At 34.4% G+C, this 13,916-nt stretch overlaps 1 protein-coding gene across 1 annotated transcript; it reads left to right on the forward strand.

Moving 5' to 3' along the window:
• The first annotated feature begins 9,047 nt into the window (after nucleotides 1–9,047).
• Nucleotides 9,048–10,932, forward strand: LOC133700241 (pseudouridine kinase-like). Its single transcript, XM_062123792.1, has 3 exons — nucleotides 9,048–9,466; nucleotides 9,592–9,720; nucleotides 9,845–10,932. Exons 1-3 carry the CDS (start codon nucleotides 9,383–9,385, stop codon nucleotides 9,992–9,994), a joined length of 363 nt encoding a protein of 120 aa, XP_061979776.1. The 5' UTR covers nucleotides 9,048–9,382; the 3' UTR covers nucleotides 9,995–10,932.
• The last annotated feature ends 2,984 nt before the right edge of the window (nucleotides 10,933–13,916 follow it).

The raw sequence follows: 13,916 nt of genomic DNA on the forward strand, positions 1-13,916 counted from the left end.
TCCCAAGTCTGATTCTTATGGAGAGATTTCATCTCTTCATCCATTGCCTCTTTCTATTTTGCACTTTCTACACTCTGTACTGCTTCTTTGTAGGTGTAGGGGATTCCATCATCAATCACTGGAAGTGCATAAGCCACCATATTACAATACCGAGCAGGTTTCTTGATAACCCTTTTTGGTTTACTCGTTGCAATGGATTCTTGTTGTGTGGTTGCTGGAGTTGTTGCATCCTCTTCATCTGAACTTTCATCTGAATCTCCTTCAGTAGGGATTGTCTGAACAGTCTTTATAAGGATAACTGAAGTCTCCAACTCCACCTGTTGTGCATCACCAGACTGTTTTTCCTTCTCCTATGATTTCTCTTGCTGTAACATGCCAGACTCATCAAAAGTGACATCTCTACTCAAAATCACTTTCTTTGATTCAGAACACCAGAGTCTGTAACCTTTTACTCCTCCACTAAAGCCCAAAAATATAGCTTTCTTGGCTCTAAGATCTAACTTGGACTCAGTAACAAGATAATATGCTGAGTAACCAAATATACGCATAGAGTCATAATTATTTGCAGGAGAGCCTGACCATACCTCTAAGGGGGTTCTTCCATCTAATGCGGCTGAAGGTAAACGATTAACAATATGACGAGCATAGCTTAATGCCTCGCCCCGGAACACTTTGCTTAGTCCCGAATGTGATAGCATACATCGGATTTTCTCCACCAATGTGCGGTTCATGCGTTCTGCTACTCCATTCTGCTGTGGTGTTTTGCGAACAGTAAAATGTCGCTTGATCCTTTCATTCTGACAAACTTCAAAGAAAGGATCTGAAGTGTACTCACCACCATTATCTGACCAAAGAATCTTAACTCTCATTCCAGTTTGAGTCTCCACCATTTTCTTCCATTTCAGAAAGATATCAAGGACCTCATCCTTGTGTTTCATCATGTACACCCATACTCGTCTTGAGAAATCATCAATAAAAGTAACAAACCAATGATTACCTCTAAGAGATTCATTCTTTGAAGGTCCCATATGTCTGTGTGAACATAATCTAGGATCCCTTTTGTGTTGTGTACCGTAGTGCCAAACTTGACCCTTGTCTGTTTTCCAAGAACACAATGCTCACAGAACTCATGCTTCCCAGTTTTGACGCCTTTTAATAGACCTTGCTTGACTAATCCTTGCAAAGCCTTTTCACCAGCATGCCCTAAACGCATGTGCCAAAGTCTGGAATTATCTGCTTCATCATCTTCTATGCTTTTGGAAACAGTTGTTGTACCAGTAACTGTAGATCCATCTAGGAAATATAAGTTTCCTATCCTCGTGCCTCTTAAGAAAACTAATGCACCACGGATTGCTCTCAGGACTCCACCATACATGATAATCTTATAACCACTGGATTCTAGGACTCCACCATACATGATAATCTTATAACCACTGGATTCTAGGACTCCAAGCGAGAAGAGATTTTTCTTCAAATCAGGTACATACCGTACATCTGTTAGTGTCTTGACTACCCCATTATGCATCTTCAGATGGATAGTCTCAATCCCTTTGATCTCACTAACATCATCACTACCCATCAACACAACTCCTCCATCGAACTCCTCGAGTCTCGAGAATAAGTGCTTGTTAGGGCACATGTGATAGGAACATGCAGAATCAAGAATCCATTCACCAGAATGGTTTTCTGGTGATGAGACCATGAATGCAGAGTGTTGTTCATCCTCATCTCGTGCAACGTTCACAGTTGGTTCATCTTTTTCCTTGTTGCCCTTGATTGGACAATCTTTCTTCCAGTGCCCTTTTTTGTGACAAAAGGCACACTCATCTTTTGCAAGATATCGTCTGTTTGATGATTCTCCTCTGGATTTTGAGCGAGATCTCCCTCGCCCTCGAAATCTTCTGGGGTTTGTTCTGCCTCTAACAGTCAATGCTTTTGACGTTGACTCCTTATGAACAATTTGGCCCTTCTTCCGATACTCATTGTTCACCAAAGCCTTGGATACATCAATGAATTTAATCTTTTCTTTACCATACAATAAAGTGGTGACGAGATGTTCATATGTGTCAGGCAGTGAATTCAATAACAACAGAGCTTTATCCTCATCATCGATTTCCACATCTAAATTCTTCAAATCAGCTATCATTTTATTGAAATTAATAAGATGCTCATTCATAGAAGTACCTTTCTTGTGCTGAAACCGGAAGATTCTTTTCTTCAAGTAGAGATGATTCTCTATACTCTTCTTTATAAACTTGTCCTCCAGTGCTTGCGATAATTCCTTTGCAGAGTTTTGTTCTGAAAAGGCGTACTTCTGATCCTTTACAAGACAAAGTCGGATGGAACTGCAAGCCAACCGATTTATCCTTTCCCAGCTTTTATCATCCAGATCCTCTGGTTTATCTTCTAGAGTGAAATCTAAATTCATTTGGACAAGCATATTCATGACTTCACATTTCCACATGCCAAAATTACCTTTCCCATCAAACTTCTCCACCTCAAATTTGGTATTCGATACCGGGATGTATTGTGGAGGTATACTAGCATTCCCTGCTGATTGTTTTACTGGAATATCAGCCATTAGGACGTCTTTGGATTACAAATGGAATCCCGAACTTGTTAAAACACACACTTTTATGCTCAAAAGTGCCAAAACAGTAACTTCGGTATGTTGTTTAACAAAACAGACACCACGGTTGCGTCCGGAATGATTGAAAATGCTAGGAACCAACTTGACTCGGCCAAAAAACGGGTCAAAAAATCATTGAGTCGGCCAAAAAACCAATCTGACCGAGTTGACTCAGGAAAGGAATATTCTGCCTCTGATAAAGAATATTCTGTCACGGGAATATTCTCTTACTGGTAACGGAATATTCTTATTCTGTCAAGAGAATATTCTGTCACTGTTAGATGACGTGGCTGATGACAGGGCGATGTGGACCCTCTGTTGATGACGTGGATGATGACTCGACGCCTACGTGTCGGATGACGTGGCTATCTTCTCAGACGAGAATTTCGGCACTGACTGGTTTTTCCGGCAGATTTCCGGCGAAACTTCGACGAGCTCTACAGGGCTCGTTCCAACTCCGATTTCGACGATCTTTATATCGCCGGACTCGTATCGACGAGAGGAATCTCCGTAGCTGGTCAAAATAAGATCTGAGAACTTTGAAAATTCTGCAACTTTGAACAGAGAGCTGAAAAACATGTTTTTCTGTGTTTAAGCTTCCCTAATGCTCTGATACCAATTTATTGTGCATACTGGACTGAAAGCAAACACAAATAAAACACAAACAAGCAGATTTACGTGGTTCCCCAAAATCGGGTACGTCCACGGAGGCAGCAGATTGTATATTATTGGAGGAATGATACAAATACTCAACTCAACCCAGTACAATCCCACAAAACCCAGTGTTTCACTCTTCACTCGGTGTTTCTCTCAAATCTACACTTGCACTTACTCTCACAGTTGCATTATTTTCTTCTGCACACTTGCACTCATTTGCACTCTATTTGCCTCCACTCTCTCGTTCCTGTCTGTTTACATGAGAAAGGGAAGCATAAATATAGTGGTTGTGAAGGAGAGGGTGGTTAATGGTGGAGAGGGTAGTTGAAAGTGGTTGAGAAAAATGTTGACAATTTGCAAATGGTGATAATTTGCTACAGTTTTTCCTTACATGAACACTACAAGTAACTTGAACCAACCGAATGAACACTACAAGTAACTTGAACCAACCGAACTTGCAACCTAATGATATGCCGGAGTTCTTCATGATATATACCAACGTGAACCAGCCAAACTTTCAGACACCAAATTTTTGTGCTAGTCACTATCATTATACGACTTTCTCGTCATAATCATTGTTCAACACAATCATTTTATATGATCACATAATCCCCTCCACATCATCCCAAGCAAAGGAGATGGCTACTAATGGGAGTCTCTATTTCGACAAAATGTGCCAACACAAGTTTAAAAACAGAGAATAATTTTTTGTCTAAAAGTGCCATAGGTTGCAGAGAGCGTTGAAGGTGGGTCACTGGACAGGTTTTGTACACTTTTTTGCTCTCGATTAAAAGTTTATTATTCTCCAAATTAGCAGCAGATTAATGTGCATCTTGAATATATGCTTGAGTGCTAATGATTTACCTTGGTCATCGTGGGTCGTGTAAGATATTACTTGTGCATGTCCATTAAAGAAGTTGAGGTAGTTTTTGACTTGTCATTTTTATAGCCAGCTCTACCAGAGACGCAAAGGCCATTGTTTCGTTGTTGATGGTGAATTGTGATTGTAACATTGCTATAATCCGTAGCAATGGAATGTGATGAGGCTTGCTAACCCAGTTGTGACTAGATGGCTAGATGCCATGCCATGTTTATTTATTTACTTATTAATATCACTCATAGGTTTTGTGGGGGACTTAACTTAGCATCAGTTTTCAGTTTCCAAGTGGACAGAAAAAAAAACAAATCACTACCATAAAACAACACTACTATGATCTTTTTCGAAGGCTCCAAACAGTACACATAAGCCAGCATTGTTCAGGAGGCACTCGTTCTGACGACCTTCCCTTCTTTCGTGATTTACAGTTGTTCTGTCTTTCCCTTTGACTTTTTGCTGGACCACTTCGTTTAGTCAATGCTCATACTCAAGACCTGCAAATGGGGATGCGCCTGCAGTTTTGTATTTCGTTCGTCAAAACCACTGAAACCATCATTTGTCAAGATCTTTTCCCTCTGCATCACCGGCATCACAAGCCGAGTCAGTCATCATCTTCATTCACAACTTGTTCCAAATCATCACGGTAATATCTGGTTCCCGCTTCAAGAGACAGATCGGCAGAGTCTAAAGGATTATAAATCTCTTCACTATCGCTCTCAGCATCACACTCTTCAGCTGCCTTCTTTTTCTTCTTCTTTGGCTTTGAGGAATTCATTTCATTCACATAAAAAATGCGGAAGACGAGATATTCTGGAGGCACATCAGTTAATGAAAGAATTTTGAGCCAAATCAAAAGGATTTATCTATAAAATTCTCAAAAAACAAGGTGGTGTTGCTGAAGCATAAAAAGCTCAAAAACCAAGTTAGTGTTGCTGAAGCTTTACGAAACCATGCTAAAACTGTGGCATAACTCCTTGACGAAGCATGTTACCACACCTTCAGCTTATAAAATGAGCATAGTATGTGGGAAGGATAGCCTAAATGTGCTGTTCAAAATCCCTGGGAGACTTGACCTTGGGCTTGGAAGAATTTCGAGTCCTAGAAGCAGAGATAGAAATAGATATATATTATAAATTGTTTAAATAAAATAAAAGAAGAAAAATATTATACAAGGCTAGTATATTAAAAAAAATTATTTGAATTTATTTATATAAAAGATTAAAAAATTGCTTCAAAAATTAAACATACTCAAGATAATTTTAAAAAAATCTCTATCCAAAAAATATTAAATAAAAAAATTAAAAACAAATCAAGTGATATTAATTAAACAAAACATGATTGTAACCCATTGACTATTTATTTTTTTAACCAAAATGACATCGTTTTGATTTATTAAAAAAATTGGGGTTGACCCAGGCAAAACCCGTGACCCTTGGGGCGGGTCAACCACCGGGTCAAGTTTAAAAACTTTGGTTATGACTTGACTTGTCAAACATACACACACACACACACACAAAAAGGCCAAAAAAAAAGCAAAGAATAACTATCATTCAAAAGAGGCTCTATAAAAAAATAAATGAGAGAAGATGTATTAATCTAAATATAAATAAAAAAAATTAGAAAAAACAATAATTTATTTAAAAGAATAAAAAAAATTAGAAAAAAAAGTCAAGTATTGTTAGGCCTGGCAGCACGCCTAGCCCATTCGTACCCATTCGTTAGGGCTTGCATGTATGGGCTCCTTTTTTTATCTTGCAATCTAGGGCGGATGACAGTCTTTTTTTTCTTGAAAAAAAATCAGACGACACATCCTCTAATTTTTCTAGAATTCGGCCACTATGATAACTGGAAAATCAGACCATATAGTTCATTAACTCAAAAACCCATTTTAAATATTTTTTTAACCCAAAATACTTAGAAAACAAATCCTACGAGTCATGATAAACTCATCCATGGCCTCTAAAAATTAAAGATATTCTCGATCTCAAATATACTTTTTAGGCAATTTGAAGGTTAAAAAAATCACATGATATGAATTCTCCTCGTCATATGAAATCATATGACACAAATCGAATCTTTTGGTGGCCGAAGTCGACATTAACAACATTTTCTCTCTTACTGCTGAAATTTGATGACCTTTCTCTCCTCTGTCAAATGAGAAACTAAAAAATAACAAAAATAAACTTTTATATCAAAATGAAATTGATAAAATATTAAGGTACCAAGTATTTAAAATTTCTAAAACATTAGGACCAAATTAAACCTTTTGTATTAACTTTGAAACCATTACCCATTTATAGCGTCTTTTCTATTTTGATCCTTAATTTTTCAATTTCATCCTTGCCACCAATTTTTTTTTTTAATTTCCCTTGAATTTGGCTCATAGAAGATGCAATTGCATAAAAAAAAATTTGAGGACCAAATTAAAAAAACAAAAAAATTTGCACAATCCATTCATAGTAACGTTTGAAATGATGAACAGTGAAATCTTTCACATAAAAAAACACTCATATTAGTTTTCTACTTAATCAAGCATAACTCTAAAAAGCATAGGTTTTTCGCTATATAGGGCTTCATTGTTCATCTTCTTACACATTACTGTAGATGGGCTGTACAATTTTTTTTGTTTTTTAAACCCCCCCCCCCCCCGGCGCGATAATGTAGTCACAATTGAAAACCAATTGCTTTTGGTTTCTTATGTAAGGGTGAGGTTGGAAGAAAATGGAACAAAATGATAAAGGTGTCGAACATGAGTGCATGATATAAGTTTCGTAAAAGATGCATTTTGGTTCGTAAACTTTAAAAGTCACATAAATAATACAATTTCAGTACTTTAATATTTTTCCAATTCAACTTTGATATAAAAGTTCATTTTTTTAATCTTTTATTCCTTGGTTGATAGATGAGAGAGAGAGAGAGGTTTCTGGATTCTAGTGATAGAGAAAAAAAAAAGTGTTGTTGACACTGATTTAGGCTATCAAAACATACGATATTTATGATAAATAGTTCCATTTGATAAGTGGAGTTCATATCAGATTTTTTTACCTTTAAAGTTCATGAAAAATCCAATTTAAGCTCCGATTGATTTTTTGTTTTGTGTTGATTTTTTGTTTTTGAGGTGATTTTTTATGTCATAGATAGGTTAATCATGGTTTTATAGTGTTTTATAAGTGTTTTGAAGTCAATTATGAGTTGGAAATGAATTTTTAGGTAAAAAAAAACGTAAGTCTTGATTTTTCGACCACCATAGTGGCTAGAATTTGGGCAAATTAGATGACCCATCGTTTGAATTTTTTTTCAAAAACATTTAGGGTGAACAACATTTGTAGACAAAAAAACAATTAAGAATCTAGTCACGCAGGTTTGCTAGGGTAGGCCTACATATGGGCCCTAAGAAAATGGGTTAGGCGACTTTTGCTTCTTTTTTTTTTCTAATTTTTTTTTAAATTAATGATTTTTTTATGGTTGTTTCTCTATTTTTTTAAATTTATATTTAAATTAGTAACCATTATCTCTTTTATTTTGTTTGGAGAGTTTCTTATAAATAAAAATTATTTTTTTAGTTATGCTTTTAAATTTGAAGAGTTTTTTTTTATGATTTATCTATATTTTTTATTATCTTTTTTTATAAATAAAATTTATTTTTGAAAATAAAAAAAATATTATTTTTAAACAATATTTCTAATGTGCAGTATTGTAAGGTGTTATTTTCTCTTTTTATTTTATTCGACCAATATAATTTGTGTCTCTATTTTTATTGTTGTTTACTTGAATAAAAAGATTATTTTAACAAATAAATTTAACAAATACAACTAGTTAAAGTCATGTATTTCGAGATTAAATATTTTGATTTATTTCTATTTCTCGATATTTCATGTTTTATTTTTAGGTATCGTTAATGATTTTTTATTTATTTATTAACATATATGGTTCTGAATTTATTTTATTATATATATATATATATATATATATATTATTTAAACTTAAATTTTTGAAACTATAAAAAATACATTAAAAAATCTACACATAATATTTTTTATAAAAATTAAAAATATCTAACCAATGACAAATAACGGTCACATAGAATGCTTTGTAAAGAGTCGGAGTGAACGACACCAATTGCCCAAGCCCGATTGGACTCTGCCCGTCGAATCTCTTTTTATATATTCATGCATGGGATGAATGAGTAATAAATTACTAATTTATAAAATAAAAAAAATTAAGATTGCCGCACAAAAAAGCTCACCTACCTTCGAATCGAATAAAGAATGTCTTCTCTTCTTCTTTTAGGCAGGTTGTTGGCTTGACATTATAATGCCATGATTAATGCATAATTGTATTAAACATTTTTTCTCAAAAAATATGATATGTTAAATAAGTTAATTAATATATTTTGGTAACTTGATGATTGGAATTCTTCAACAATTGGTTTCGGGAAGAATTTTGGGGTAGAAAAATCATGATTAGATTACTTAAATTGCATTTCTTAATACAATAAGGTTTGTTCTTGTATTTCAGAAGTTTTTTTAGAAAAAAAATTGATATTTTTAACTTTAAATTAATTTTTAAAATATTTTCAGATTATTTTTATGTGTTAATATTAAAAATAATATTTAAAAAATATAAAATTTATTTTAATATATTTTTAAATTAAAAAACACTTTTAAAAACAACTGTTATTATACTTTCAAACACCTATGACATTAAATGCTTATTTATTTTATATACAATATCTTATTTTTATTTTTTATGCTTGAATTAATGAATATAAAATATTTTACAATCAAATAAAAAAATATAATTTACTATTCTTAAAAATGAAAATATTTTAGAATACTAGCTTTGTGATAAATCATGGACTCCATTGTTGCTTTTTTAAGCACATATACACTGATTATTTTCCACGGATTGAAGTCAGGGAAGGTCACATGACTGACCCATGCTTTGTGGGTTGCTGAATACCAACACAAAGATTGGATCTTTTCTTCTATCCCAACCAAACAGCTTCCTCAACCAGCCCGGAAGGCGGAAACTACTGGGCTGAAAAGAAAAAACATCGCTGGCTGCCACATGACTGGAAAAATGGAACACACCTCCAACGTGCAATCATAATTACAGTACGAAGACTGCACTCGGTAGTTTGTTCCGAAGGGTAAAAGGCCTTACTCTTGCTAGCGGAACAAAATCCAATACCCATTCGAGGAAACGACAGAGACTAAATGGAAAACAGTGCACAGAGGAGATTGGAACGTGTTTCTGGGCACCTGTTGTCTCCAATTGAAGTCAATAATGGTCTTTCCCAGGTTAGATTATTTCATTGCCTTTGTTTTCTTACTTATGTTTTAGTGTTTTTCTGTCTCTGCTTGCATGTTCTGGTAGACTAACATGTCTGCTACTTTTGGTTATTACTGTTGTTTCTGTTTTGAAGGTGTTAATAAAAAGTGGGCAAAGAAAACATGAGGAGGAAGGAGACCCAGTAGTGATAGGAGGCATGGTATTGGATATACATGCCACCCCTTCACTCCCTCTAAATCCTAGAACCACCACTCCTGGGAAGGTTTGCATTTATCTTCTCAAAACCCTTTTCTTCTTTTCTACTTATGTTGATAATAATCTTTATTTTTGGTAGAGGTTGTGATGCTAGAAAAATGTTGTCACATGAAGGGCTTAATTGTATTCAGGTCCATTATGTATTAGGGGGTGTAGCAAGGAATATTGCTGAGTGTATGTCAAATCTAGGAACTAGGCCCTATATGATTAGTGCCCTGGGAAATGACATGGCAGGTAATTATACCACCTCTGTTTTTTTATTCCTTGTGATGCATGACTAGAGCCTTATACCATCTTACCTCTTAAGTAAAACTTCAAAAATTAAAGAACGAATAATATTTTCACTGCATTCCTGGATACATTTAAGTGTTGATGGGCTACAATGAAAAAGTGAAAAACCTTTAGTATTTTACTTAATGATGTTTTTGATGAACCTGCAATGGGTTGAGCTTGATATGCCCATACAATGCGGATATGGGTTTGCAACTCTGTCTTTTTCTACATTAGACCGGCAATTCCTTCAATTGAGCTTTTGGTTCGTGTTGCCGATCGGCTCTCTTGTGGGAATGCCTGCGACCAGGCAGTTTTCAATGAGGAACTATTTTTCCCTTCAATCCTGGGTATGATGGACTTTATGCATCCTGGAGAACTATGGATATCTATCTCTTTATGAACAGCAAGGTCCTCTTCAAAACTGTGAGGAAAGATGCTAACTTGAGCAAGCTCAAGCCGGTGATTGTGCATATAAATTACCATCCTGATAAGCTTCCACGTATGCAAGCGGTGGTGGAATTCTTTGTTAATGGCAAGCAAGATGCACTAAGCTCTTTCCCTGATGGATCGGAATGATAAGATCTTGGATTGGTGTTTTGTTGCTGCTCTTCAGAAGATAGCCTCTGCATTTTCCTGCTCAATCCTGCAAACATGTTGTAGACTTGTGATGAATAGAAGCTGCGCCATCATCCCAGACAATCCTTGTCAAATGTCCATGCTGGAAATTTTACTCTTCAGGTGGACGTATGTGGCTTTCCCTAACAGATGGTTTTCTTTCAATCTCTTGTCTAGCACAAGAACATTTTCCTAATTTTTTCTAGTTGTATCTTGCAAGTAAACATACCAATATCATACCAAGAAATGCAAGGCCATTTTGCTAGGCCATTTTGCTATACATTATCTGTTTATGACTTTCTTCTCGGAAAATAAACTTATATTTTGACCCCGTTTATTTGCTGAAAAGTAGTTTTTTTTTTTTAAAGAGAATTCTAAAAAAGTGAATTATTTTCTGATGTTTGGTAGTATAATGGAAAATAAGTTGGAAAATATTTTCTAGTGTTTGGTTATGTCATGGAAAATGAGCTGGAAAATAACTTATTAATATTTTATTTTTCCCAAGTTTATTAAAATAATGAAGAACAAATCTTACAAATTAAAAAGTTGAATGAGAATGAAATTGAAAAAAAAAATAATTTTATAAATTATCTCAAATAAAATAAATAATAATCAAAATAATAGAGATCAAATCTAAAAACAAATGAAAGATGAAGAAATTAAAATAATAATAATTAACATTTCATAAATTATTTCAAATAAAATAAGTAACAATAAAAAGAATGAGGACCAAATTTGATAAATAAAAAATTTCAATAAAAAAAATAATAAGAGAAAAGCAAATAACAATTATAAAAATGAGAACTAAAGTTAATATAAAAATTAAATTTTAAGAGAAGAAATTGAAAAATAAATATTCAAAACAAAATATATATATATAGCAATCAAAAGTTTGAGGATCAAATTTGATATAATCAACAAATAATATAATATTTTTAAATTTTTCACAACTTCTTGAAAGTGTTTTCCGTCTAAATTTTTCAGGAAACATTTTTCTGGAAATCAAGCTAAATTTTTCTTTGACTAGAAAGTGTTTTCTATTAACCAATTTTTCTAATAACAAATAAATATAAATAAATTTAAAAAATAATTTTTTAAAAATTACTTTCCAAAAAACAAACATAATTTTCATGATCTTCAACAATGCATCGAAGAGGTAAATTTAGTACCATTGAACTCCCCCATAGCTCCTCCAGTCTTTCTTGCCACTCCAATCTTACGTCCACTTAAATATTCGTTCATGTCATGTTGTCTTCGAACTAGTATGCTGGTTTTCATAGTTCATCTGTTGTAAATAATGAAAAGATTATTTCAAAATATTTTTATGAAAAATACAATTTATTTTCTGTGAATATAAAATATATATAGAGTTTTTTATTCTATATTAAAAAAATAAAATTTTCACGACGAAATATACTTAAGAAAAAAAAAAATAAACCCTCCATGACATTTATATACTTGGATTGCCCAGGTGAATCTGTGGTGGTTTCTTCTTATTGGTGCAGGCCTGCAATAAAGGTTGTTGAAATAGGGTGTCGGCGATCTTTTGGTCGCTCCGAGGTAGCTTGAATTTGCTAGTTAAAGTCCATTAATGGACCCTCTTAGATCATCAAAATAATCACATGGAGTTAATTTCATAAAGAAAATCCAGAGTAGCTTGCTTTTTGACTGCTTTCCACTTCAAAAGTAAACGACTTTTAAATCTCGCAGACTATGAAATCATCTTTCACTATTCATGCCTCAATAGATAAAATAGTAAAAACTTCTGGAGACAAGCTTCAGTACATGTTGTATCTTTTCTTACAACCTTATAACCCACAAAATAGTAAATTTAAAGCAGATTGAGTGGATTAAGTTTCAAATCTACAGTATTTATTCTGAATGCCTGAATCTTCAGCAAGATCTGATTTGCCTCAACAGAAACAATTATCTCCTGACTTCAAGTAACATACGAGAGTCAGCAGTTTGGTTCTGTTCACTTAAAGTGGCTTCCTCGTCATTGTCGCTTTCAGTTTCAGCATCGGATTCCATGGCTATAAGATCTGAGATTGCGTCTCGCCCATATATCTTGGTTAGCTCCTCCTGTTTCATTGATCAATCATATTCTTTCAGCAGCAACTTATTTAATTTTGATGTTGAGGGGGAAAGCGAACAAATGAATTAACTCCAAGTCCCATTAGTAGTGAGTAATAGACTTCATTTGAAAAAGAAAAAACAGACAAATTAAAAAATATGAAAGAAGCTGGGTTAGGGGGTGAACCGTAATGGATTTATTTGAAAAAGAGAATAAAAGAGAGAATTTGCTAGATAGTTCTCATTGATGTCAGAGTGCAAATATATACAACTTGCTAACTATTTTCCACAAGTTTATCACTTCCTATAATTAAGCTGTCATAGCTACAATTCAGCAGAACTCTAAGGAAACTAACTATAATTAAGGAATACAAACGGGAAACAAATACTTGTTAATGATACAAAAGATATGACAGATTTGACTTTCCAACACTCCCCCTCAAGTTGGAGAGTGGATGTCTTGCAATCCCAACTTGCGAACCATAGGTATAAAAAATTCCTTTCCCAAAGCCTTGGTCAAAATGTCAGCTAGCTGATTTTCAGAACTCACAAATCTTGTTTCCACATAACCGTCTTGAATGTTATCTCTTATAAAATGACAATCCATCTCTATATGCCTTGTATGTTCATGAAAAATAGGATTCGCTGCTATGTGTATTGCAGCCATATTGTCACAATATAGCAATGCAGACTCTTGATGCAAAACGTCCAAATCTCTAAGTAAATAACGAAGCCATGTCAATTCACAACAAGCTCCTGTCATTGCACGATTCTCTACTTCGGCTGAAGAAAGAGAGACTGTTTTCTGGCGCTTCGACCTCCATGAAATTAACGAGGGGCCTAGAAACACACAGTATCCTGTAGTCGATCTTTTTGTAAGAGGGCATCCTGCCCAATCTGAATCAGAGTAAGCTCGTAGCCGAAGATCACTGGTTGAGGAGAAGAAGAGGCCTTGGCCAGGCGCAGATTTTAGATACCGCACAACCCGTAAAGCTGCTTCCCAATGATCCTTTCGAGGTTGATGCATAAACCTGCTTAATATGTGGACAGAATATGTAATATCTGGCCTTGAAACTGTGAGATATATTAGTCTCCCAACTAATCGCCTATAGCGTTCTGGATTTTTGAGTAGCTCACTCTTGTCAGACAATTTTAAACCACGTTCCATGGGGGTATTGATGGGAGCTGCCCCTAATAAACCTGCATCCTTAATGATTTCCAATGCATACTTCCATTGAGAAA

The sequence above is a fragment of the Populus nigra genome, chromosome 7 (assembly GCF_951802175.1).
Source record: "Populus nigra chromosome 7, ddPopNigr1.1, whole genome shotgun sequence".
NCBI lineage: Eukaryota > Viridiplantae > Streptophyta > Magnoliopsida > Malpighiales > Salicaceae > Populus > Populus nigra.

Bases quoted from the DNA above. Each gene is read 5' to 3' on its own strand.
- LOC133700241 (XM_062123792.1), top strand. From the start codon at position 9,383: ATGGAAAACAGTGCACAGAGGAGATTGGAACGTGTTTCTGGGCACCTG. The intron at 9,467-9,591 runs GTTAGATTATTT...TCTGTTTTGAAG, and splicing joins TCAATAATGGTCTTTCCCAG to GTGTTAATAAAAAGTGGGCA. The intron at 9,721-9,844 runs GTTTGCATTTAT...AATTGTATTCAG, and splicing joins GAACCACCACTCCTGGGAAG to GTCCATTATGTATTAGGGGG.